General features: G+C 35.5%; 1 protein-coding gene and 1 long non-coding RNA gene across 2 annotated transcripts in view; one reads left to right on the top strand and one right to left on the bottom strand.

Annotated features, from left to right (window-relative positions):
* LOC101738675 (tRNA (adenine(58)-N(1))-methyltransferase catalytic subunit TRMT61A) overlaps nt 1-27,894 on the bottom strand; it is a 96,454-nt gene that overhangs the window by 58,713 nt on the left and 9,847 nt on the right. The window contains exon 5 of the mRNA XM_004931232.4: nt 545-714. Within this exon, the coding sequence (XP_004931289.1) occupies nt 545-714 (170 nt within the window). The remainder of the gene's footprint in view (nt 1-544; nt 715-27,894) is intronic.
* Nucleotides 25,161-27,425, top strand: LOC134199150 (uncharacterized). The gene is made up of 2 exons (XR_009973507.1): nt 25,161-25,344; nt 27,235-27,425. It is a non-coding gene; the product is annotated as an uncharacterized LOC134199150 (long non-coding RNA).

Here is a 27,894-nt window from a genome sequence, read left to right as displayed (position 1 = left end):
CTTCTAAGCTTTGTCGTGTTTGGGTGGATGCTATAACGGCCCGGTATGGACCGTAGTCGTCACTGCAGTTGATCTATATTAAATCTCTACAAGAATAAAAACGTTATGGTGAAACTAGAAATCCATATATTAATACGTGAAGCAAAAACTTTGTACAACTTTTTACGAAAATTTCGCGGACGGATGAGTATGACATTTCCCACACTTATAGAGAACATAGAGAAGGAGTGCAGGAAGTTAATATATTTTTTAAATTATGCATTAAAAATACATTAAATCAATAAAGGAAACATTACACACACTAACGTGTATTTGACACAGACACATAGACTCTTTTGTTTATTGTAAAACTATTATTAGTGTTTAAAGCCTATAGTCAAATTAAGAATAGATTAATATTGTTTGCCTTAGACGAAATCTGTGATTATAGAAGTAAAGTCTTTGATAATAGAACCATAATAATGTTCAAACTTATAATTTTAATCAATAAATATGGTCGAATTTCGTCCGGTGGGCGACCACTAGTATAAATTAATTAACTTACTTTGTGTTTCAGAAATGATAAGTCCCTCACGGGTATCGTTCTTTTAGTGACTTTAAGCTCCCTCTGCAATATCTCCATAGTGTTGATGTCCTGGAAGCCATTCTCTTGAAGAACTAGACATGTCCTTTGTACTTGTTCGATGCAAGGAGAGAACGAACAGAATCTTCCGCCTGTAAGAGATTTAGAGATGACGTGTTGAAATACGTTTTGGAATAATTCAATAATTTGCGATAATTCTATGATGATCTTGTGTACGAAAAGTGTTTTTCATACTTCGCGAACAAAGTATTTCAATGAACATCAGTTTATTTTATTGAAACAGAGTTAGTTATCGCTTTATCTGTAGACTTAGAGGCTAGACCGAAAGAAGTGTAAGAACGAAAAACGACACCAACAACCGACATATCGTCTTTTCGCATTAAAAGTGTACAATTTCCAAAAATATTTGAAATTGAGTTAATATGCGGAATCATTTGGTATCACCAGTATTTTTCTCATAAATACTGTCAAAAGAGCGTAGTTTAGTTTTAGTTTTTTTTTTAGTTTACCTATATTTTGACTATTATTAACAAAATTAATACATAATTTTTTCTTACTTTAAAAGACATATAATGTATCTGATAAAAAATAAAAAATTTATGTTGTAAAGATGAATAATATTAAAAATATCACATGTTAAACTTTTAAAACACTCTCCTTTAAAATTAGTAAGTTTTGAGATTATACAATTTTAATGTGGGAAGACGATATATTTTCAGTAATTTTTGAGGCACTTCCCGATCACCTGAGAAAGTGAATCTTTTTTCTATCGATTCAACTAGGCGTCATTTAAAAAAAAGTTGATTATAAAATAGTGATATATTTTTTTCACGAATATGTATTCCGCAAATTGATCTGCAATACCAACTTGATTTGCATTTATTCACACTTTATGATTCGTTTAATTATTTCATGCTGTCTCTTTATTTTTTATTTAATCATTACTCAATCAAAAAAAAAAAGATATAGCAAAAGGAACACCGTTCCAACCGAGTGTCCATAAGACACCGATCTCTTTTTATAATGATGTGATGGTACGAGTTAAATTTTTTATTTGTTTATTTGTAAATGAAGTCATTGACCTGTAACGGGACCAAATTTCAATTTGTATCCGAGATTGTAGATATGTATGACAGGGAACTCCTAAAGCTGATCGTAACAGTATCGGACTTCGGCCGGGACCATTGTATGCGCTCGCATCACAAGCGTAGGAGCCGATAATGTCCAAAAGGATCTCTTTGCGCGCGTCAGGATGCGCCCAAGCTCGTAACAATGTTTGAAGCGAGCCGGCGGCGATCGACTTAGCAACTTCAACAAAATCGAAGCGTCTCACCGATGCGCGCGCACACGTAAAAGACTATCCAGACAAAGCAAAATGTCGACAGATGTTTTCATTCCCATGTGATAGATGCGATAGGATCCCGGACGGCCCGGCCGGTTCAGATACGACTATACTTTTTTTTGTTATAGCTATACAATTTTGAAATTTTACAAGTCGTAAACGGCCCGGGAAACGACACGTCAGGCTTTTATGTGGGCCGCCCGGGCTTATCTGTCAAATCTTATCGACCTATAAGGACGGCGAACGTCACTCACTCTGCCAATCTGAGCGGCGCGGGCGCAACGCCGCGGGGGGCGAATTTGAAATAATTTCAAAAATAGGAACGGTAATTGTACTATATTTTAAATAGTGTATCGCGTGCCGAGATGACATAGCCCGCGTGCCGATCGATTCACGTAATGAGTTCTGATGCGCATCAAGACCCTAATGAAGGCATTATACGAAATTATCTTGACACTTTTACCATTAAAGGCTTATATTTAAAAGGACCTTTGCATAAGTTATTTTTCTGCTGGATTTTTGTTAACAAAATTTTGTATCGATCATGAAACAAAGTGATATGGTTGAAAAAGTGAATGTGGTATAATTATCTCAATTTATGGCTTACGAAACGTCGTATTTTATTTTAGGGATCAAATTTTAAGTTTTAATTTTGAAAAAAATATCACATAGTTTTGTTTATGTTAAACTTTTTACTGTATCCGTTCATGTCATGAAATAATGTTAACCGATTTGTTTTGAATGCAAATAACATTATAATGACACTGAAAATAATTAAAAAAAATAACAGTATTGCTAAGTTTGTAAAAATTTTGCTAATATTCTTTATGAAAACAAGAATAATGCCCCAATTGGGATTCTTACGGTACACCAGTTGGAGACTAACATAAAGATTTATAGCCTCTCGCTAATACCGATTAGTTGAGTTCAATTTCATAAAGTTTACAACTTCGGACGGGTCTTTTGATAGAGTGACTTTATTTTAATGTCTAAATTTTTATTTAATAAGGGGAATGAAATTCCAATCAATCCTTAAGTGCACATTTAGAGGAAGTAAGAAAACTGTTTTTGTATCTAGATTAACGACCCTCATGTGTTAAGCAGGTAAAAGAATCTATAGACATAACAATATGAAAGGCATGAAGTCGATAATTCAATTGTTTTTTTGGGACAGTTTCGCGGCAACTGTTAGCAGAATGGTGGTACGTATTCGTACGGAAAACTTGATATTTGAAGCGGATACTGGAGCCGGTGGACACCACGTTATCGACGCTATCCAATTTGAGACAAATATCAGTCCCAATTTGCTTTGTTGACTCAGTTTTATTGTGCGAAATAAATTTAATGACGCGACGAATTAGCGCGTAGAAGTTATTCACGAAACACGCGTTAAGATCAATTATTTATTTAGAAACTTTGCCGAATTAACGGAGAACTAGACAATCCTCCAACAAGGAAAAGGATGCTTGCTTTCCTTAACAATCACAACACGTGGGATATTTCTTATCGCTAATTTTTGGGTTGTTGCATTCATTTCATAGGCCATTTGTGTGAACTCTTTTCATTTAAAGGTTACATTATAGTCGAGATCTTCGAATACCTATCGATACGAGTAGAATCCTGATCGTTACATTTTGTAACAATGTATTATAAATGTTACGTAACAAGCCTTTTGTGTCCGTAAGTACTCTCGTTCACTCACAATGTGTAACAACAGCATTCTAGAGTTGTTCGATAACATGTATATCGATAAATCTAGTGTCGATACTTTTTAGTATAAAATGTAGTGTTTATGTGTCGATGACATGAGCAAAGATTATTGTAAAGAAATTCATTGTGGTGTTTTAAAGATGGGATTGACAAGAAGTTTATGAAGAAAAAGGACGTCGTAAAAGAACTTTTGCTTTACTAAAAGCACTTAAATGATAATGGAATTGACCTTGAAATTAATCACACTTCTTTAATAGCTTTAGTAGGCAGATAAGCATACAAGTTACCGGGTAGTTGATGAGTGTTCAGCGTCTCCCATGAACATCTGCAATACCAGGTGTATAGCCTAGCCGCTGCCTGCCTCACACTACTCTTTTCAAAACATTGTCAGTCAAAGTTACTATATGTCATAGCTGTCATGATGGGATTATCTTAAAAAAAACCATACGGCACTTTGGAATATGCGGTATAAAACACAGAGACACCCAAACTCCCTCTATAGACTAAGCAGACCCAAATATAAAGTCCAAGCCATCTGTGAAGGATGTTTATCTGTTAGTACTTAATTTGACCTGCTAGTGATAAGGCATATTGTAAGCCTATGATCATTCTACCTATTTCTATCGCTATTCAGTCATATTTGTGACTCTTACAATCATGATACAATTCAATTAAAGCTTCGACCCAATATTTTCGACAAAGGTAGGAAGGTCGCTTTTAGGTTGAGATATAAGTTCTGATAAGCACTTGACGTCAGGCGCCCGTTTATGATCTATACTTAGTTTCTATCGACAAATTTGATGTAATATTATTTTTATCGACAAACAGCTTTGACGTTCCTATCATATTCGTATATCACCACATCACAATAGAGGTTCGAGTCGCGTCACTAACAATACTGGACAAGCGCTTGATATATTACTGTAGATAACGAGTGAAATCACACATGTGCCCTAAGCTCCTCATGTAATGAGGCCTCCGCGGACAGTATTGTTCTCCCGTACAACTTGGGATTTAATTATCGTGTCTCAAAATGATTGGTCGGATATTAATGACGCAATGATTTGATTAGTTGGTAGGTGTGTTCATGGTGAACGTTCGGACAGGGCCGCTAATTCTGCACTCACTTTCTTATATTTGTTTGAAGTTTTAGTTGCATGATTTACACAGGACTTTTTATGAGCGAGCTTTTAAAAGTGAAGTTTACATGTAAAATTGTATGTGTAATGTAAAACGTTGTGTAAATTCTTATTCCATTACACAAACATGAGATACATTTTTGATTTTCTAAGCTTTCTAATTTCAATAATGTTACAAGAGCCATGGAAGACGAGATAGGACGTGAATAATGTTTTAAATTATGCCTCCATGCAGATATTCAGTAATTTTAATTCTTGTTCCATTATACGCATATGAGAGACATTTTTATTTTCTAAGGTTTCTAATTTCAATAATGTTACAAGAGCCCCGAAAGTCGAGATAGGACGTGAACAATGTTTTAAATTATGCCTCAATGCGGATATTTAGTAACTTTAATTCTTGTTTCATTATACGAATATGCGAGACAGTTTTGATTTTCTAAGGATTCAATAACGACCCACTGAGTTTCTCGCCGGATCTTCTCAGTGGGTCGCGTTTCCGATCCGATGGTAGATTCTGCGAAGCACGGCTCTTGCTAGGGTTCGTTTTAGCAACGTCGTCAGGTTTGAGCCCCGTGAGCTCACCTACTAGTTAAAGTTACGCTGAAATAGTCTCTCAAGGCTATCAACTTAAGTTTTTTTTATTGCATAGATGGGTGGACGAGCTCACAGCCCACCTAGTGTTAAGTGGTTACTGGAGCCCATAGACATCTACAACCTAAGTGCGCCACCCACCTTGAGGTATAAGTTCTAAGGTCTCAGTATAGTTACAACGGCTGCCCCGCCCTTCAAATCGAAATGCATTACTGGTTCACGGCAGAAATAGGCAGGGCGGTGGTACCTACCGGTGTTGACTCATAAGAGGTCCTACTACCACCTAGGTAGAAAAAAAAAACAATAATGTTACAAAAGCCGCGAAAGTCGAGATAGGACGTGAACAATGTTTTAAATTCATAGCAGATATTCAGTAATTCTCGCTTTTTGTCTTGTAGTATTTTGCACATGGTTTCAGCCGTGCTTGGGCGTCATCGTTCGGGGTGGCCGCGCATACGTCCGCCCCGCCTCTGGCCCGAGGCAACGCGCGCGCCATCGCAACTCAACCGTGCCCGTGTGATTCTACATCAGTAAGATAATGAACAGTATTTCATTGCAACTTATCAAAACCATTCCAATATTTTATGCAGTAATGCGTTTCGGTTTGAAGGGCGGGGCGGCCGTTGTAACTGCACTGAGACCTTAGAACTTATATCAAAAGGTAGGTGGCGCATTTACGTTGTAGATGTCTATGGGCTCCAGTAACCACTTAACACCAAGTGGGCTGTGAGCTAGTCCATCCATCTAAGCAATAAAAAAAATCGCGAAGTTGAACGGACGAGCTCGGGGCCCTCCGAGGTAATTTATTTACGGAATTGTAGCGTAATGGTGTTCCTTACATTAAGCCCTAATAGTGGAGGAAATAACCAACTTATGCTTAGACAAGACATCTTGAGAGTATATTACCTTGATACAAAAACATAAAGACCGGAGATGTTGTTCGGTTCAGTATATAGGGAGACATAGGTAAATGTAAAAACCTATTAAGCAAAATACTTATTTTTCATATTTTCAGAACTCAGAATTAGAGCGCATATTAGATTTCATAAAATTAGCGTCTTTAACTGGATGAGGCTGGTCAATTTACGGAAAAACCGTTACTCAAATATGTGATGCAAAAATTTTACAAAAATGTACTATGCTGAAATGTGTACCTGTAGTTTTCCAAATTTACATGCAACCAGTATAGTTAAACCCTGGTTATAAGTATGAACGAAATAGTGGTTTTCTCGTCCTATAGTCGTTTTTAGCTGACTTTTAGATTATAATTGGTATTATAATTTGTGTTTGTAATAAATCTGATTTCAGTGGCATCGTGGTTGATGATCCTAACACAGAATAGTGTATCAGTTGCTATATTGTTCACTATCTATATAAGAATAAAATATTAAGAGCAAACTAAATGTTGTAATTTAATGTAAGTAATCTTGGGAAATGGCAAGGATTGTGCTGTCAATGTATTTGCATTACGAATTATTCACTTATGTACCAAAGGAGCAAACCAGGGCCTTACGACACCAATATTTACAAATAATGAATTTCATGATCAAAACTAAAATTTATCGTTTATGTTAAATAAGTTACAGTTACGACATTCAGTTCAATTTACTGGCGCCCGCAAGTCCGACCGCTAATCTGAGCTCAGCTTTAAAAATGGTAAATTAAAAACAGCATTACCAGGAAGGAATTCGATCCAGGATAACGGAGTTCCGAGTACGACCCGTTCAATTAATTCAAAAATAACATTCGTTAATTTTATTAATGCGGCAGATCTACGATCTGGCGTAGATGTGATCTTGTTGCCTTCTCATTTTCAAAATTAGCAAATGGATGAAAAAAATTGCCAACCGCCAACAGAGTGGACAAGATAAAGAAATATACAGAGAGGTGCTGCGTCCGAAGGTCCAGATAACACCATTAACGCCGGGGAGGCTTCCGAGCAAAACAACGAAAGGGACGATGATATTATCGCAGTTGTTAAAGAAATTAAATTTCACAACCCCTCCAGCATATTTTGCACTGTAGCGAAAAAGATTTAAGGTTGAAAATTAACCGACGGTGCTCAGAATTTAAGACGTAACGGTACGCAAAAAAATAACGATAAGACTATAGGAGAGAAAGGGATACAAAATGATGAAGACGATAGCAAAATGAGTGGAGTAAGTTTTTCTCAGCCACCCAGCCAGCAACATAATTAATGACGCTCGTGTTTCAGACGAATTTATAAATTGGCTTTATTCCGTTTAAACAAAAGATTTTGATAGCGTATCGAAAGAAAAAAAATATAACTACAAATTGCAGAATTTTAGAACGTTCGTAACTCAAAGTACGAACCGGCATGCTACTCCACTACAGATTTATTACTAAGCAATCTATCATATAATTTTGTAGAAATGGCAATAGTACAGTTTCTATTTGCGGATAACAGGTAATGCAATAGAATTTAATAAAATTTTCAATTTACATTCAATGCATTAACAATGTTACTGAATTAATTCTGTGGCCTTTTCAAACTATTTCTCCATTTAAATGGTACAAATTAATATTCGCAAATATAACTAATAACGCATAAGGGATAAGGGTTTGATGATTTATTCAGCAGGAAATATTGTTTTAATTACGCCATATCAGGGCATACCCTAAATTCATTCTCACGACTAACAATATTACTGTGAGATTGTGCTTGAAAATGAAACACTTTCGTTTTGATATAGATAAGTAGATAAATTTGAATGCGCTATCGACGGATATTAGGACATGTTCTCATTCTTCTTCTTCTTCTACCTAGCGTTTTCCCGGTTTATTATTCCCGGATTAATTTTGCGTTGCCTATTATCATTATATTATTTCCGAAGCCACTTTACAGTTCCCGTAAAGGATAAAAGTAGATTTAATTATCGACTCGCGAAATTTGACGAAATCCACGTTTGCCCATTTTACAGTTCGGCAGCCGGGCGCTTTTGATCTATTGGTTTGGTCATAAGTGGTATGCGGATGTACAGACTAGATATACCATACCAGAGGCATCAAGTAGTAATTCTGAGAACCACACACATACGAAGGAACAAAAAAGTTCCACTCTATGACAAGTTGCAATGAATATTGGATATAAGTAAGTAGTAAGTAAGATTGACGTTAGGCAGGCAGGCGGTTAGTCGCAAAACTCATAACAAATTCCTATTCAGCATGGTAAGAGGACATGCTGCGCCGAGATCAAATAATGTGGGAAAGGAGCAAAAAGAAGAAGACAGATTGTTGTATTTAGATTGATATTGTTATAAATAACGGTTATGTTTTGGCTATTTTATGTAGGTAGTCATATATTTGCGTCTTTCTCATGTTACCAGATCTGATGGACATCACAAAGACAAATAACCTTGGGATGTGAGATCAAAGACTTGATCAAGAATTGCATTAGACAACCTAAACGATTGTTTTCTTCGCGGCATAAATAGACGTAATTGTAATGACCCGAAGTGTCTCATATCTGCCTTTTAAAAAAATAATCCAAAAGTTCATTTTAATATTTTGATAAGTTAAAAAAACAAAGAAGTCTCGATGTATCGCTAATCAGTTCGCAACCATTAAACTCTGTAGATTGTAGATAACTGAAATCCGACCACAAATTCCATTCTCAGTCAATAAATAAAATGCTTCGATGCCTGTAAGAACATTATAAGTTTCGCATATACATTATGTTGGAATATTAAATTTTCGGAATTATAGGCTTTCCTCACAATATGTACGAGGTTAGGTTAAATAAATTGAAAGTGGTACTTATTTCTTAGCTCATAGACAACACAGCGTGAATGGCAACACCCATCTTGAAACTTGAGGTCTAAATCTCAATTGTATTGTGACTGTTCCGCCCATCACACTGGACTGCGTAACTTATTTTTATTTTATTCTTTAGATGGGTGGACGAGCTCACAGCCCACCTGTTGTTAAGTGGTTACTGGAGCCCATAGAGATCTACAACGTAAATGCGCGCCACCCACCTTGAGATATAAATTCTAAGGTCTCAGTATAGTTACAACGGCTGCCCCACCCTTCAAACCGAAATGCATTACTGCTTCACGGTAGAAATAAGCAGGGTGGTGGTACCTACCTACCCGTGCGGACTCACAAGAGGACCTATCACCAGTAAAAACTGTAACTGCTTCGCGACAAAAACAGCCAGTGGTGGTATTCCTCCGGCTCACAAAGCTCCGTTCACCATTAATGAAATATGACGGTAATTAGCACAATATTCAAAAGACGAAGTCGTCATCGAGCGTTTGAATACGTTCACGAAAACTGTACAGTCTTCGAAGCGACGCTTAAAGTAAACCGTAAAAATAGTTCAAATTACCTTCAAATAAGTCTCTAAAATAAGCCGCAAAACAAAACAATATAGGCTTTATGGACAGCTTAACGTTAATATTTCTAGCCATCTTCAGATGTGAGTTTGGAGCCTCAATTGAAGTGTGATCAAAGGAAGGATTGTTATTCTATTTAAATAGGAACAAATTACTGCTTCGTGGTATAAATAAACAGAACAGTGGTATTTAACCATGTAAGTCTTCTTGCCTTATTTCAGTTTTAGAATCAAATGAATAGGAGCGGCCAGAGATTTGTCCATAGCGCACTGGATCAGTGGGAGATAAGCTAACGTGGAGGCAATACTATAAATCCGAAAACGAACTAAACACCAATAACTTATTGTATCTGAACTACATGAAAAACTGACTCTACGATTTTAGATATAGTCGCGATACTGCGAATTGTCTTAAAATTTACTGTAAAAGTAAGTTGAAAAAGCTCTTTTTTCATTTTCTCTGTTTATTTATATTACATAAATCAAATACTGTCTTTTTGTTACTAAAAGTCTACGGCGTCAAAATTGCCATTTGATTGGTGCACTAACTCACGGCCTATGCGTTGTGACGTTGTTACTAGATCTCATATACACATATCGCAATGTAAGCGGCACTAGCCCCCTTGAGACATGAGGTCGAAGATTTAATTGTATTGTAACTGTAATATAGCTATTACATCCAGAATGTTAACTCAATTAAACAACACTAATATAATAATCTATGTATGTATTTGGAAACAGTTCATAGACCAATTCGCTGCAATACGACTACACAGCAATAAAGCATCTTACAAGTGATACAAGAACGTAAAGTAATCTGCGCGCCGGATCTCCGGTGGTTGCCTTAACTTTATAAATACAACGCTATTTATTTCTGGAAATCGGCCCAGCCCAATCAATACGGCTCGGATCTTAACCGATTGTACGTTATTTAATACGCTAATGATCGCATTTCCATGGTTGCCGGTATAAATTTAGTAACTTTTTCAATGGACGAAAGTGAAGACGAAGCATTTTTTTTTATTGCTTATGTTGGTGGACGAGCTCACAGCCCACCTGATGTTAAGTGGTTGCTGGAGCCCATAGACATCTACAACGTAAATGCGCCAACCACCCTGAGATATAAGATCTAAGGTCTCAGTATAGTTACAATGGCTGCCCCACACTTCAAACCGAAACGCATTACTGCTTCACGACAGAAATAGGCGGGGTGGTGGTACCTACCCGTGCGGACTCACAAGAGGTCCTACCACCAGCATATTCCTTATTACTTGATTTTTCTATTTTGGAATTAAATTACTTTAAGGAAATTAAGGTTTTAGCGATAACATTTTAATCGAAGTTTCAACTGTGTTGAGAGAGCAGGTTTTTAGTATACACTCCAAACAAGAGGCTCTCTGCGTTAGAAATAGACAAATATGTGGTGTCCGATTATTCGATTACTTAAAATTTTGCATAGTTTTATTTAAATTACTGCATTCAATGGCACCGAGCTGGGATTTTCTCCCTCATTATTGGTGCCGGAAACATAGGACTGTAGAAGTGAGTAATATAAATAATCTTCAAACTTGTCACAATTAAAGTTTTCGTTTGATTGTAGTTTTCACGAATTTTTTATCACGTGAGGTTGGATCTAATTGTGAATGTAATTATTTTGCAAGCGAAGGTTAGATTGAAGAATTAGAGAAGAGAGGCCTAGGTTAGTTGATCAAATTTTGAATAGTTTGAACTGAATTTAATGGATAAACTCTATGGATAATTTAGTCTGTTCGGTAGCGGGATAAATGACATAAGATGCGTTGTCACACTTTACATGTCGACATCTCCTTAAATGCATTGGCATGTGTGTTGATGCAGACTTCTAACCGAGTCGTGTGTGTGTATGTAAGCTAATTAGGTAGCAATTTAGGTTAGTTTGAATCCACATTTTTGGTACCTACTTCATCATAAAATAAGGTCCAATTATATTTTTTTGGTGGTTGAATTATTGAAACGACATAAATTTCGTATTTTTTTAAACCGAATGCATTTTTTACTGAATTTTCGAATAGATAGGGTGGCGCTATTTTCTAAAACCAACGAATAGATAAATCCCATAAGATAAAAAGTCCTCTAGATGCAAGTAGCACAGGTACCAATCGTTGTAGCGAGGGAAGCCCTATGTCGAGCAGTGGACGCCTGTGGACTGAATTAATAGAATAAATTGGCTAAATGGTTAACAAAGATGTAAATCTAGGATGGGAAAAAAAAATTTGGACGAATTTTGTCCAAAGTCGGTTTTGGCAAATAAAATGACGAAAATCGCTGGCGCTGACGATGAACGCCACCGGATACTGAATCAATCGAAATCAGCCATTAGAGATACGGTACAGTGTTACATATATTTTCAGAACAGTCCCTTTTGCCGACAACCAATGATTAAGGGACGTGCCCATACTCATGGCTCACAGCCAAACTTATAAGGCTATAAAACTCATTCACACGTTCGTCAGTTCTGCTAGAAGCCTTATTAAAAACGCACTATTCGATTCGTATCGGCGTGGTCGATTTATATCCCGATATTTGAATCGATTTATTTACCGATGTTCTCGTTTTAAATTAATATTGGCAGTTGCGTTTACGCGCCGAGTAGGCAGTTGATTTAGATGACAGCATTCGATATTTAAATTTATATTTTATAAAGTTTTGCTTAACAGCCAGTGCTGGTATTCTATAAGAAAAAAAATTATGCAGAAAATTACAATTATTTAGTATTCTTAACAAAATATAAATATTAGTCAATTTGTTTTTACAATGGGAAATCTTAAAACGGTTAAAATGTTTCTTTTGGATTATAGACTCCATCTCTATGATTTCATTTATTACTATATATAGGTATGTGTGTTTTATACCATATATTGATTGAACATATATTTTGGGGGCTAGCATTATTTTCTTGTCTCATTTATGACAATGTATAATCAATTCCAGGTTCTCACTTAAATACGAAAAGAAAATCGATCGTATGTCCAGCAACATAACAAAAGTCAATGTAAATGAAACTTTACAATTAATAATCGAATGATTTATCTAAACAATGCATATTAATGATTAATAAACGGACTTCAAACGACAGGTACAAGTTAAGGCGGAAAGGTTTATAGACTCCTACGTAAACGACAAACTGCTTGAATGTATATTCATAAAATAATTTTATGATTCGTACATATTAAAATTGTATTGCGATGGTAACTAGTTCCTCAAATATATTAAAATAATGTTTCATTTTCAAATGTCATTAAATAATAATAAATAAATAAATATTTACTAACAATCCCGCCACGTTAACTGGTCCCGTGGTAAGTTCGTAAAGAACTTGTGTTACAGGTACCAGATAACGGAAATAAATATAAGATTTTTATTATACATATATATATTTAAGATACATTCATAACCCTGGAAAAGACATTTATATTTATCATACAAATATCCTCCCTTGGCGGAATTCGAACCCGCGACCCCCTTGTGTAGTGACCATGTCACTTACCACTACACCAGACGGCCGTTAGAAGTATAAATATAGAAATTATCGCTTATTCCCCTAGTGTTATTTGCTATAAACTGTCATTGAAGACGGAGAACATTAATGATAAATGTCCTGAAATAGCGGCTAGAATTAGAATTAAGATAACGTATCTTTTCTTTATCGATAGCTATAGGTGAAGAACAATTCAAAACCAGACCAGAGACTTTATCATTATTATTATTTTCATTTATTACTTAGATGGATGGACGAGCTCACAGCCCACCTGGTGTTAAGTGGTTACTGGAGCCCATAGACATCTACAACGTAAATGCGCTACCCACCTTGAGATATAAGTCCTAAAGTCTCAGTATAGTTACAAAGGCTGCCCCGCCCTTCAAACCGAAACGTATTACTGCTTCACGGTAGAAATAGACGTGATTGTGGTACCTACCCGTGCGGACTCACAAGAGGTCCTACCACCACAAGACCTCCTAAGAAGATACGAGCTACTACTATAACTTTCTGATTACAGATTCGGTGGTAATTATCCCATTTATTTTCATACTGAATTCTTCCCTTTAGTACTAGTGCTATAAACCCCTCTAATGTTAGAATTTACGAGTTTACATCTTCTTCACAAGAGGAGTAGCTTTTTTTCATTGCTTCGGTGGGTGGATGAGCTCACGGTCAACTTGGTGTTAAGTGATTACCGGAGCCTATATACATCAACAATGTAAATCTACCTTGAGACATGAGTTCTAAGTCTCAAAAATAGAATAGCCGCTAATTCCATTAATCTTTCGACATCATGTTTACCACCAGTATTGGTGCCAGTGTCTAGTCAACACTAGGTGGTTTGTGAGTTACTCTTCGCAAAAACTATGTAAGAAGTTCATGCTTCAATCTATCCATGCTGATAGGACTGGCGGATTTTCAGAGAATTCTCTAATATCTAAAGATACATAAAATTCGGAATCACAAGTCATCTATTTAACTAAGCAAAAAAAAAAAGTAACAAATACGCCTGTCCAGGGCTGAACCGAGTTATTCTCCGTGGGAACATTCCCTAATTACGCCCAGTACAGATAACGAGCTAGTGCAAAATCTATACAATACACTTTAGTTCGGCTGTCCTGTTCGGACAGTGGAGATTTTTTATACGAGAAAGCAGGATAGAGATAGTACGAAATGGAGTTCGGCCTAATTCGGACTGCGTGCGACGGCGCCGGCCTCACGCACGCATTGTCTTCGGTAATTGCCGATCCTGTTCAATTTGTTGCTTCTCCTCGCGTCGCGATTCCTTTAAGTGGTCACTTTCAATCGCTAAATAAATCGCATGCGTGTCGAGGGTCGTTCCTGGCGTTGTTCAGGTGTTTGTTAATTTACGCCTTTGTCTCAAACGTTAGCGTTGGGCATGAAGATAAATTGAACGAACCGTTTTCTCCTTCGTCCGTCTGTTATGTCATCATTGTTGTTATATTGTTATGCGGCATTTTAATAATGATTATAAAACTTAAATGAGCTTCTGTTATTTTTATATTGGAGGTACATAACCAAAACATTATCATCGAAATTACAATAGAATTCGAATATTTTCATGAACGATTCATGAATATATCAGGAATATATGGTACGTCGCTAAGCCATCCACGTACCACGCCTAGCACCTGAGATCGATCCACACATACCATAAGAGTCAAAATCCAAATAAAAATAATTAGGTATTATTGGTAAAATTAAGAATCATGAATGAACATGAATTATTAATTTCTATGAGTATCAAATAAACTTACGACGCTGCGTATTTTGTGTCCGCACGGGTAGGTACTACCTGTGTATTCCTACCGCCAAAAAGTCATGCGTTCCTGTCAAGAGTAGGACAGCTGTTGGACGACATAATCAGCGTCAAGGTCAGTGATAGTAAAGTGACGCTCATCTAGAGGAAAAAAGCTTTAGCTTTACCGTACGAAAACGTATTATACCTAGAAGTTTAGTGTAAAATCAGGGCGTTACGTCCCCGGGCATCTGATGAAGACATCACGCTGCCGTGACAATTGATTAGTCGCGCGACCGTCGCCGATGTGCGCGGACGTGTTATTATGAGACGTTAGAGTTTATAATGTATAGGAAATAATCCCCGTAAACGTTCGCAATTGACTTTAACATATTCAAAATAGAAACTCCTCTTTTCCTGAGTCAGGCAGTTTTGATGAAATATTCTCAAAGATTGCTTCTCTCGGGTCATATCTGTTCTTGCTTTTAATTCGAGCACTTTCATGGGCATAATCCTATTATCTTATCTTATAACTTTAAACGAGCAATTCTTGTGTATATATAAATATGTATAATCTGAATCTCGGAAACGGCTCCAACGATTTTCATAAAATTTACTATACAGGTGATTTCGGGGGCGATAAATCAATCTAGCTACGGTTTATTTTCAGAAAATGATGATTTATTCGTGTTTTCAATAATCAACTTTATCGATAATCAACTTTATGACTCTTCCCGACATCTATTGGCGAGTAATAATACTATTTTTCTTAATTGAGAGCAACTAACTGCTTTAAAGACACAACAAGGTGGCGTTATAAAAAATTAAATAAAACCGAGCAAAGCTCGGTCATCGTCTAGTTAATAATTAAAATATCGATGTCATATCTCAAAGTTGGTCTATGGTATTCACGTTGTCGTTATGGGCTCTGGAAATAGCTTAAAATAACCGAGGAGTCGTCTATTCTAGACAAAAAAAATGATTATCAAAATTTCATTAAACACATTCCAATTAACTTTAAGCATTCGGGTCTTTAATAAACACGCCTGAAGGATTCTAAATGCGGTACGAAATTCAAACGAGAAGCAAGCAAAGATATAAATTCATTTAACGGAGCTAACCAACAGTTCAATAGGGAATTATTACTCGAATTACAGCCTCTAATCGATAGACGCACGCAGTTACGGATACTCAAAGGGATCTTGCGTATTCTATTAGGCTGGACACGCAGTTTACTAAATATATGATTTAAGTAATTGAATATTTGAAACATAAAGCTTTTGAAAAAAAAAAAAAATTTGGTTCTAAATTCAAATTTAATTTTGAATCGTTTAACCGATGCATCACATATGTAGTATCAATATTTTTTTTAGAATTTAATCTACATATTCATTCTTTAAAATTTGAAACTATTCTAAAAATATCAATATATCAACTTTTTGATATTTTTACATAACTCAATTAGATGTTAAATAAACACATTTATTTAATATGAAACCTTCATGAGGCTCTGTGTCGAGCCTAAAGTTGAGTTAGTCTTATTTAGTGGGGTTTCCTTTGCTTTATAAAATAGAACGTAATTAAGCCTTTAAGTCTGCAATACATTGCGTTAACTGACAGCATGTGGATTATAAAGTTTCAATAATTATACTCTGTTTAATTGCTTTAAGGAAATGTTTGAAGACGAACCTTAATGAGGTATTGAACGAATTGGATTAAAGTACTGCTCGCTGTGACCAATTTACCAATTAATTGTCTACAGGCGGGTAATGAACAGGAATAACAAAGCGCGATTTCATCTGTTTAACAGAAGTTTCCTTAATTTTTTTTTTATTAAGAGTCCTTTTTTTCAATTTCAGTTCGGATCAGGATCAATTTCAAATTTCAAATTTCAAATTTTCGTTTGATCTCGATGAAGCGAAAAACAACACTACGACAGAGACGACAGAGACAAACATATTAATTAGTCTATAGAGGTAGAATATTTGTGAAGGTTTCACTCCTACTGCGTGAATATTTTTTTTGCACTTAAAGACAGCGAATACTACGCCTTCAATGTCGTAAGTACATACCTATCATCACTGATTGACAACAGCGATATTAGGGGTCCAAGTCGTAGCCAAGTCGTCTATTACGAATTTACTTCCGTACCGCTAATGTAACCTCGCGGAACTCCCACTACATCTGAATACCCAGTACTCATTGATATCTTCATGTTTCGATGTTTAAAACCAGGAACATCGTATGGACGGTTGCGTATTAAATCTAATAAATCTAAGATTAATCCAGTAAATCTAAGCAAATCTTAAAGAACGTATTTTTACGTGACTGCTCTAAAAAGTGTAATAGTTTCAGAGGGTCCTTGTTACTTCTTTAATTCAACTATAAATCTTAAATGTTATAGCATCCCGAGCAACACTAGCATGTACAGTTTTTTTTCGACATATGCTCGAAATTACACAAATTTTTTTACATACACTAATTCAATTTTGTTTTCATTACCGGCGAAAATATTGTTCCGATCTCTTTTGTGCACAATTATGACACTCCACCATTCGTATTATATATTATGTGTATATGATATATCGTTTCTCTTTACAATTTATTAATAAACTAGCCGTATTCGCCCTCTTCGCTGGGCATTTAAAATTAACATTATTATTTATTGTTATTATTATTAAACCTATCCATTAAGTACGTGTATTTTCTACATGGATACCAAGTTTCAAGTCAATCGGATGCACGGTTCAGTAGTTATAGCGGAACATCCGTAAAAACCACTGTAAATTTATATATTAGTATAGATAGTATAGATTATGCTAGTTCAATTTCGGACGTTGACATAATAAAATTATTATTACATACCCATCGAATTCACGAAAAAGGAATAGCGAAATCGACATTGAAAAGAAAAAGCCTCGGAATAGTGCTAAACAACTATCTATAAATCACACGGGAGGCTTGGGACGCGAACAACACGTCCTCACAATACACTACATCACAATATTCCCATGCAAATAACAATTTGTACGGACTTAGCGTGCCTGTATCCATTTACCGTACTCAGTGTAGCTCTACGGGTACCGAATCGCCCCGAGGACTCGGAGCGGCTCTAGAACATCCAGCACAGCGTATTAATTGCCAACACAAATGAATTTAATGCAAAACATTAGTTAGTTCACTGGATGAAATGAAATTAAAAAGAAATTTATGGCCTTCTTAAGATAAGCTGTAGGTAAATTTCTAAATCGTTTCTGATTTTCTATCGTTATAACTTTTAATTCGTTATGACAATTTTTTTTTTAATCTCAGCTCTATAATGTGCTTCTTAAAAATCTTATTATATTTTTATTATTAAATATTTGGAATAGAGAAACTTTTTACTGGCATATTTGGACTTCACGGTTCCTACAGTTCGTAAACGCAAGGCCGGAATGACTCTGTCCATCTTGAGATATCTTAGTTTTTTTTAGAGGAAGGATTCCTGATGACTTGGATGCCTTTCCAGTTTCTCAGGACATATTAGTTTCAAATACATTATATAGCGGTCATATCATTTTAGACGTGATTGGTTCGCCGTCAAAATGACAGAAATGTGGTAAACGCCCATGGAATTAGGGGAAAACTATAAAATAGCGAAATGGTATGTATCTGGACAATCCTCTGCTTTTTAGGCCATCTGGCTTGATCAAATCTGTTAATAATTATATAATATATAATTAATTATTAATTAACACCCTACAAACAGCTCATAAAAAACATTCAAACATTAGAGTACCATAGTCGTAAGTACCAAAAATATATAAAGAAACAATAAACGTTCAAATTAAGAGCACTCATACAAATTACGTGATAAAATAATCATGAAACTGAATTTTACGAGAACATACCCGTATTTCAACGTTCCCGTATTGCATGACTATAAAATAAATTCTCTGTTAATATAACCGTGTTTGTAACATAAACAGCTGAATAATAAACAAGAGGCAATCGGTATAAATTACCGTCTATGGACAGTCGCATTTACTCCGACGCTGGTGCATATTGAAACTAAATCATTACAACGTGACCTTTAGGTTCTTGTTACAGACCCAAGCGATTGCTATCATAAGCGACAATGAAACTGAAAAGGTGAACCAAAAATCTTTAGTGATATTTTATATTTTGTAACCAGTCAAATTATTTCTGTAGCGTTGCAGTAATGCGTTGCGGTTCGAAGACGCCAAATCAAATTCTTAAAGCAATCGACGATGATCAGACGAATTCGCAGCCCATTTAGTCAGTACTATACTAAGGAGTAAAGGTATTAATGCTTGTTGTACGAATTGAGTGCGGACACTGAAACGTTTTTCTCTGCCATATAGTCTCTGTTCCTGTTATATCATTTTCATTAAGCCTTTTTTGGTTAACAATCTGGATCTTCTAAAATAAATCACAGAAATCCTCAATTTGCATCCTAACTTGGTTTAAATCTATAAATCCCTTACTACCGTTCTCTCTATCAATTGTCATACGTTGTCGTATGGATTTTAAACGTGAGGAATTAATATATGTTACTGACCATTTGATAATTAGAAAGAGCAATTTAATACAGTGACTACAGAAGCATGGATTATTTTAAAAGTGTAAATATTTTACAAATACATTAATTGACAGGTCTGCTTCAAAACTTAGAGTATCCAGTTCTTTTTTATTGCCCTTGTAGGCAGATGAGCATACGGCCCACTTAATGGTGAGTGGATACCGTCGCCCATGGACTTCCACAATGCCAGGGGCAGAGCCAAACCGCTGCCTGCCATTAAATACTCTTCATAAGCCTCGTTTGAAGAAGGGCATGTCATAACGTTCGGGAAACACCGTGGAGGGGAGCTCTTTTTAAATCCGGATGATACGTGACATATTCGTCAAATCTATACTTGATTGAGTTTAATTTTGGTGCTCGAACAACTTTTCTGGAAGCCTATTCCATGTTGATACAAATCTAGTATGTAGAAACGTTTATTTTGAATGTATCGCTTTATATCGCATGAGATATTAGTTTGAAGTGTAGCTACACCCTAGCGATTAAGAGTGTACAAATAACTGCACTAATGAACTTTGATTAAAAACTGATTTATTAATTTTAAATCCAGCATCCGGCTGCGCTTGTTTGTTCTGTTGTTCGATAAAATGATTTAAATATCACGTCATCGTGATTCAATAGCTTAAACCGTTTATATTTTAATTGGTGTTTTGTATGTACGTATCAAGTCCTGATTTCAAGAACGGGTCGAGCGTTAATATTGTGTACAAAAGCATTTAAAAAAAACCTACGAAACTTTGTATTTAAAGTTTACATCTGTGGCCATTGAAAAAGCACAGAATATTGCGTGAAAAGCAAAGTGTAAACATATTGCGCATATCGGCATTCGACATTGCGATTGTGTAGGATAGATAGTGCTAATATGTCCACAATCCGAAAGCCGAGTATGGTCGTTACATGCGGACGCCGTGACAATTTCAATTATTATCTGTCGTTGTCAACAGCGTTACAAGCTTTGTACATTAGATTCGTTCTGAACTAAGATTTGGTCACTGATTTTCGATGTTTAGCTGATGTGATTTCCAGATTGTTAAATTTGAAAAACGAGGCTTTCGAATAATGCTCTTGGAACAAAATAGCTGGAATTAACCGTTTTGTGAATGAACGAGGTTGTAGTTCAGTATGGCGTCCTATTTTTTGGGAGAAAATTAACCTAAGATACCGTAATGTAGATGGGGCCGTTTTATTGCAATAGAAACACTATCACTGGTCATAGAGAAGATATTATGAGCCAAATGAAAGATAAGAAAAAATTACTAATTACATCTTTCGTTAAGTAAAGCTTCATTATATTAGAGTATATTTCTTTGAACACATTACAGTTACACATTAAGCAACAAATATTTGAGCAATTCGCCAACGTTGGGCCAATAACTCCGTCGCTTGCGTCGAAGTTTCGACGAGCGAATTAACCCATAGACACAGCCCACTGAGTTTCTCGCCGGATCTTCTTAGTGGGTCGCGTTTCCGATCCGGTGGTAGATTCTGCGAAGCACTGCTCTTGCTAGGGTCAGTGTTAGCAACTCTCCAGTTTGAGCCCCGTGAGCTCACCTACACACGTACACAATACACCTACACAAAAAAAAAGGGCCAATAACTAAATTAAGACCGATAAACACTGCCTTTATTAATATTATCCATACAGAACACAGTGTAAAATGAATGTTTAAAATAGACAGACGGTAGTATGACAATATGACGTGTGGGGCACTACGGTATGCCAGTTAGGGCGCGGCGAGTCAAGGTAAGAGGTCAGCGAGAGAAAGGCAGGCTTTACTTCTATGTTAAAACTGTATTACTGATATTAACAACACTACCGGTTTACAGAATAAAACGTTTCCGTTTTACTATAAAAAATGTGTGCGCATGTGGAAATAATGTTACATGTTTTAAAAATAATCATAAAAAAATTGTTTAAGAACAAACAAAGAAATGTATAGTCTTATGAGACACACAAAGTTTAGAAAGAAAACCAGTACTTATAATGAGTAAATGTTACAAAAAGCAACAAGTAATTATAAAAATTTGAAATACCAAATGAAATACTAAATTTATAATAATTACGATGATAATGAATATAAAAATCACTAAGTCTTCTGGTCATAGTTCATTAGAATCCCGACTCCGATCTTTGGGTCTTTTTGTGACAAGCTTCTACTCTTCACCTCCAAAAATTACCCGCATTATTTTTTTATTGGTGTTTGGAGATAGCCATCACACTAACAAAATATGTGATGCATACTCATGCTTATTCCGATCAGTATCCGCGGAATGGCTACATCAAGAATCAGTTGATTTACTACAAACATAACAAGCACTTAAAGTTATTAAATCGCGTTTACGGATCTCGGTGCAGATATTAATTAATCGATATTCTAAAAAGCCTATAGTTATTCAGGTCAGGTCAATTCTCTATGCGGTTTACATAGCGACTCTCGTAAACTTCGCTGGCTGACATTGTGCTGTGATCCACATTTCAAGACCAGTTTCGGTCAGTTCAAATATGCAAGGCACATTATAAATAGTCATGTTCTATTGCCCTTTGCCCTAGATTTTGGTGATCATTTAAAGTTGTCAGCACTAAATCATAGACTGATTATTAATTAAAGACATCAAATTTGAATCAGTGTTAAAGCCGGTCATAACCACAGACACCTCAAGATTTAGATACATTTTAGGTTTAGTTTGGGTTAGATTTTAGTACTTTTTTTGGTTCGTTTATTGACAATTTTTCTTGTAAATGTGGAAAAAATATTGAAATAAGTTGATACCGCTATAGTTTTTCAAGAGCAACTTAGGACATTGAACAAAAATCATAAGAAAATAAAGTAGTAAGCTATGAGGGAATTCGTTATGTTGATATTGAAAACCTTAGTTTTCTTTGACCCTCGGAAATGTTTTAAACGAGATAAAACCGCAAATGCTTACAGTGATAATGGCTTTAATGATGCTAATCATAAGTTCAATCTTTAATACAATTAAGAATTTTAAATTTCAAAGATTTTCAATTTCTTGGTATCTAATGGACTAATTAGGATTTTTTTATGTATAGCTATAATATAATGGTGGATACCTATTACGAGAGATCAATTATACGACAACTATTGATATAAGTTTCACCAGTTCTAAATTTAAGAATAATAGGAAACATTCGTTTCAAAATCGTAACGTTTAGCATTACCAACCGCTGAAACCCTTATCTTTTGTTCTTAAGCCTTAAACAAAACCTATAACAATTTAATATTATTTTACCAACCATCTTTCATCTCGCTTGTACATACCGTAAATGTACAAGGTGTGAGTAGGACTAAAGCAAACTAAAAGATCTATTATCTTTGTCGGTTGTGTAGTTAACAAGCCGAATGGGTTGTAAAATTTAACGGCCTGTCATTTTGTGGAATTTGATCCAATCAATCCATTGGATTTAGATGTTAGTTTTAAACTGGAAATTGTTAAACAGTCGTAAATAAATATAAATTCAGTCATTATTTAACTATAAATTGGAGATTCTAATAAATTTATGCTTTTTTTAGTTAATGAATGAAATGCTTTAGGAATTCTTGCTGTGGACAAAATCTTAGGTAGGCCAGTTGTGGCCGTTACTTTGTTAGTGTTTAGTTTCACCAAAAATTCACTTTCATTGTTATGCATAATATTTGTGTGTACTTCTGGAGTAAGGTAATTGAACGAAATAGGCATCAGTGCTTCGATGAGCTATAATACGTATTAAATAATGAGCGTAAACGTATTAAATAATAAATCTAAAACAATTTATCTCAATACCGGCCCATTACCATGATTTTAAATTTTCAAATTAAGCATTTCAAATTGTTGTTGCTAATCATATTATTATATTACAGGTATTTATAAAGTTAGTTTTAGAAACGATTTCTAAAATTATTGACCTAAAATAGTTGTCCAGACATAGACAAGTAGATAGCGAGAACCCAAGAAAAAGGTCAAACTAGACAAGAATTCGTATGATAGACAAATTATAATTTGTATAAAGCCATTTTGTTTTTGATGTAATAAAAAGTATGATGAGTAATATTACTATTACTATAAATTAAATTTAGTTTGGTAGGCAGTTGCTTGGCCCATGTAAATAGTCATCGGTGATCATTCACCATCAGTTCAATTATGCTCCTCTGATTAAAAAAATATTGTGTCTAGTACATATAAATTATTTAATATCAATAGGAATTCTATTCACCACCGCCAGCCAAGTTGTAATTCAGTTAATCAAACAAAACGTTGGCTTAGTCATATGGTCCACGCTCCATTGTCCGGAGCTGTCGTTCGAGGCGTTTTATCTTAATTGACTGCAATTTGATTTAGTGGCGCAACTATTTACAAATTTACTTTTACTAACACTGTAAGTGTATCTATAGAGGCAGTAAGAACACAATTTCATACAAACGATTTTTTTGTTAACGGCATTACCAACGTTGCCTTCTTTGAGTTCTGACAAAGTTAATATTGCCGTTAGACAAATAACGAGAGGCTGATTTTTTTCTTATGCTCTATTTGAATCAGCTTAAAGTTGGAAGCATTATTAAGTTTGTCGATATAAATCGTACGAGAAACGCCTCAGGCGACAAGTTATGTCACATAGTTATTTCATGTACAATGTGGTAGGTAGGGGAGTAACAAGGATATCAGATCTTTATCAGGGCATATGGAATTTTATTGAAGTTAACCTAATGTCCACAGTTGCATGAAATGTTAGGCTGTTCCTTGATCTTTATCACTGGAGGCTATTTAGCAAACGAAACTTGTCAGCGAATAAATTTATCATTCTGATAACTTAGTAACCCTGCTTCGAATTTACATAGTCGATAGAAGCCAACAGATGTTTCGATGAATCATTAAGCGTTATCGAGTCTGTATGATTGCCGTTTAAAGTGATGCCCGAAATGATCTTCATAAATCAGTTGGTAACATTATAACGAGATAAAAATGTGTGCCTAGACTGCATTACATATACTGCGTTGTTGAAGATGACTCATCTAATCTAGCTATATATTAAGGTAAAAATAGAATTACTATGTCGAAAAAATTACGTTTTTGTGTCATTTGTGATGTTACGACGTGGGAACTAATGAGATTGAGATCTATCCGACGAATTATTTGAAGATACGGGTTTTTTTTTTGTCAGGAGGAAATCGCCGGACTCCCACCCTCCACTGGGGATGGAGAGTGGGGCATGTCGGAGTCGAACCGACTAAAACCTCCTGTCGCTCAACAACCAACGTCCAACCCTCGCATGAGACAGAACTCATGAAAAGGCAAGGGGAGGAGAGTGAAGCGTTTAGTGCGGAGCACATCTCTCCCATCACCCTCCCCCTCGGGACACCGGACTGGCGGTCGTCAGCGCCACGAGCACCAGCCCTCTCGGTAAGATACGGGTAAGTCTGTATCTGTCGCGAATATTAATCGTAGGTGTTTATGATTGTCTTAGTTGCCCTGACATTTCTTTATATATTTTAGTGACATGGAGATGTTAGTATACAGATAATCCCACGAAAACGGTATCTATGGTGAAGTAAAGCGGATAGTTGACAGCCGATTAACAGGCTAGCTGTCAATAAAATGTGAATACTTTAAACGTGCATTCTTTTTTAAAAAAATTTGAATTCAAGTTCATTATTTTGGTTTAGAATTTTCATTATTTTTGTGTGAAGTGATTCATGATATCCATCATAAATTTTCAATACTCACAATCCAGAAATGATCGTGGTAACGACAACACAATCCGGTGAGAAGTCAATTCACGTCGCTAATCAGATTGCCGAGTTATGACTTGTTGATTTGAAAATCGGACAGCAAAATACATTTTATCGATAAACGTCTGTAAACTTATAGCAGAAGCCTTTATATTTAAAATAAAAAAAAACAGTTATTGCCTTTAAAATTTAAAAATATTGACAAAGCTATATACATACAGTCTTTGATTATATCGAATTTGTTTTTCTAAAAAAAGGATAATGTTGACGTAATATAACACGCAAATAAATAAATAAATAGACATTTAGAAAATTATATTTTATTAACGTCAATGTGAACTGTAATGTAATGTAAATAAAAATCATTAGCCAACCGAGAACTACGGTTTCGAGGGAACAAGATGTGCGTCTAGCAGCTTACTTCCCATTGCGGGCTCATGAAATTTGAAGTTGCTAAAATATCAAGTAGATTAACCTATTTATCGGACAATTGTAGATTAATGTAAATTATTTCTATTTACATTTATTAACCCTTTGACTGCCATGTAGGTCACCGGTGCTTTAGAAATAGATTCATTGTCAGTATCTTTAGATTCGTCTTTCCCAGAGTCTGCTAGATATTCCGGCACCTTATTAAGAAGAACGAAGAGAGAGATCGACATAGTGACTTCAGCGCGCAGCGTAGGGCACCGGTGACCTTCATGGCAGTGAACGTGATAATAAATTTTTGCCTTTGGATGAAAATAAATACGATCCACCTGATAGTCACCATCACTTATGGACGTCAGCAATGCCAGAAGCATAGCCAAACCCGCTTCCTACGCATTTCTTAATATTTAATTAATTGTAAACATTTGTTTTCGTTACTATATGTCGGTGGCAGGGTACCCTTTCGACTTCGAGAACACTATTTTCATATTCTTTCCCTTTAATGTATGACTTTGTACATTAAAATTATTTCGTAGTAATATGCTGTAGTGTGCTTCTGAATATGACGCCATCTTTATTATTCACGAAACGTCAAATAACTCCATCTTTAAAACAGATAATGTTCACACCGCAGAAGTCTACTTAAAATTAACTTTATCGATAATCCTGTAATAAATCCATTATTCGATAAATGCGTTTACGTGAACATTTATTAGCATAGTTAATAACGCTTGCTACATCTTTACTGTTAATGTCAAACGATAATTCAATCCGACTATATAAGGTCACGGGTTAACCTAAACCTTTATCTATTATTAGTAGCTTAATACCGCGACTCTATTCTATCATTTGTTACATTTGAAGTGTAATTAGCACATATCTAGCTCTTCTTCTTCTTCGTCGCTTTCTTCATTGCTGAAGGTCGTGTCCCTGAAACTTGACCGTTGCCTGTCTCGTGAGCTGTTTCCATCTCGTCCTGTCCTCAGCTGCTCGAATGGCGGTTGCGACTGGCAACCCAGTTAGAGCGGTTACTTGATCACACCAACGGCTAGGTAATCGGCCACGGGGTCTCTTTCCTTCTACTTTGCCCGTCACAATCACTTTCTTTATCTAATCATAATAAATATAAATGTGTAGCTCACTGGTAAATAATTTAAAAATAATAATAATGTGACTACTGCGGTAAATTTCTGAAACCGTTAACCTAACACCAAGTGCTTAACTTTTTAGCTATATAGTCCCTTTACTATTTAGTGAGTGTAACACATTTTTCAATAAAAGATGGCCTATTTCTGCCGTGAAGCAGTAATGCGTTTCGTTTTGAAGCGCGGGTCAGCGGTTGTACTATAAAACTTAGAAGTCAAGGTGGGTGGCGGTGGTGGCTCCAGTCCCCACTTAACAACAGGTGGGCCCTGCGCCCTTAAGCTTATTACATTTTCACCCGCTACGCTGGTTTGTAGCAACATTCGTATATCAAAATGTTTCGATTTCAGAATCGAAACACCACAGATACAATATTGATGTCATGAAAAAGTTTGTTATAAAATTCTTACGACAGATGGATTATGCGTTCCAGTTTTAATATCTTGTTTTGTCTATGGTAAGCAAGCAGAAGAGATTGTCTACCCGTTACTAAAAAAAACTAAGTCATAGGTTTAATAAAGTAGAGATATTAGAGAAAGGCCTCCAGAGGTTTTATTTTATTGTTATTGATTAAAGACATTGCGAACTAAGAGTTTAAGTAAACAGATGGACATAATATGTTGTATGATGTATTAGTAATTCATACATGTTAGCAAGCCATTAATCAAACGATGGACAGTGTAAATGTTGGTCAAATTAAATGCTTCGTTAAGATGTTAGATACGAGACGAGGACAGAGTTTGAGTGGCAGGCCATGTGTGTTGTTTACTTTTTAGTATGCGTAATTTATATTTTATTAAAATTAAAAAACATATATAATAAATCGTCTTAAAGAAATGACGACATATATTATAATTTATTTGAAGGTTTCATTCGCGTACATAATCAATGTCACACGTAACTAATTTCTGGAACACAATACAATGATCGGATGATTCTTGAGAAATATGACTACTAAATTACGGCCTAATTACCTTCGGATTATATTCAGAAATACGTACGTAATATCT

The sequence above is a fragment of the Bombyx mori genome, chromosome 7 (assembly GCF_030269925.1).
Source record: "Bombyx mori chromosome 7, ASM3026992v2".
Classification (NCBI taxonomy): Eukaryota; Metazoa; Arthropoda; class Insecta; order Lepidoptera; family Bombycidae; genus Bombyx; species Bombyx mori.
The sequence above is the reverse complement of the archived record's forward strand: the minus strand, read 5'-3'. Positions and strand labels throughout refer to the sequence as shown.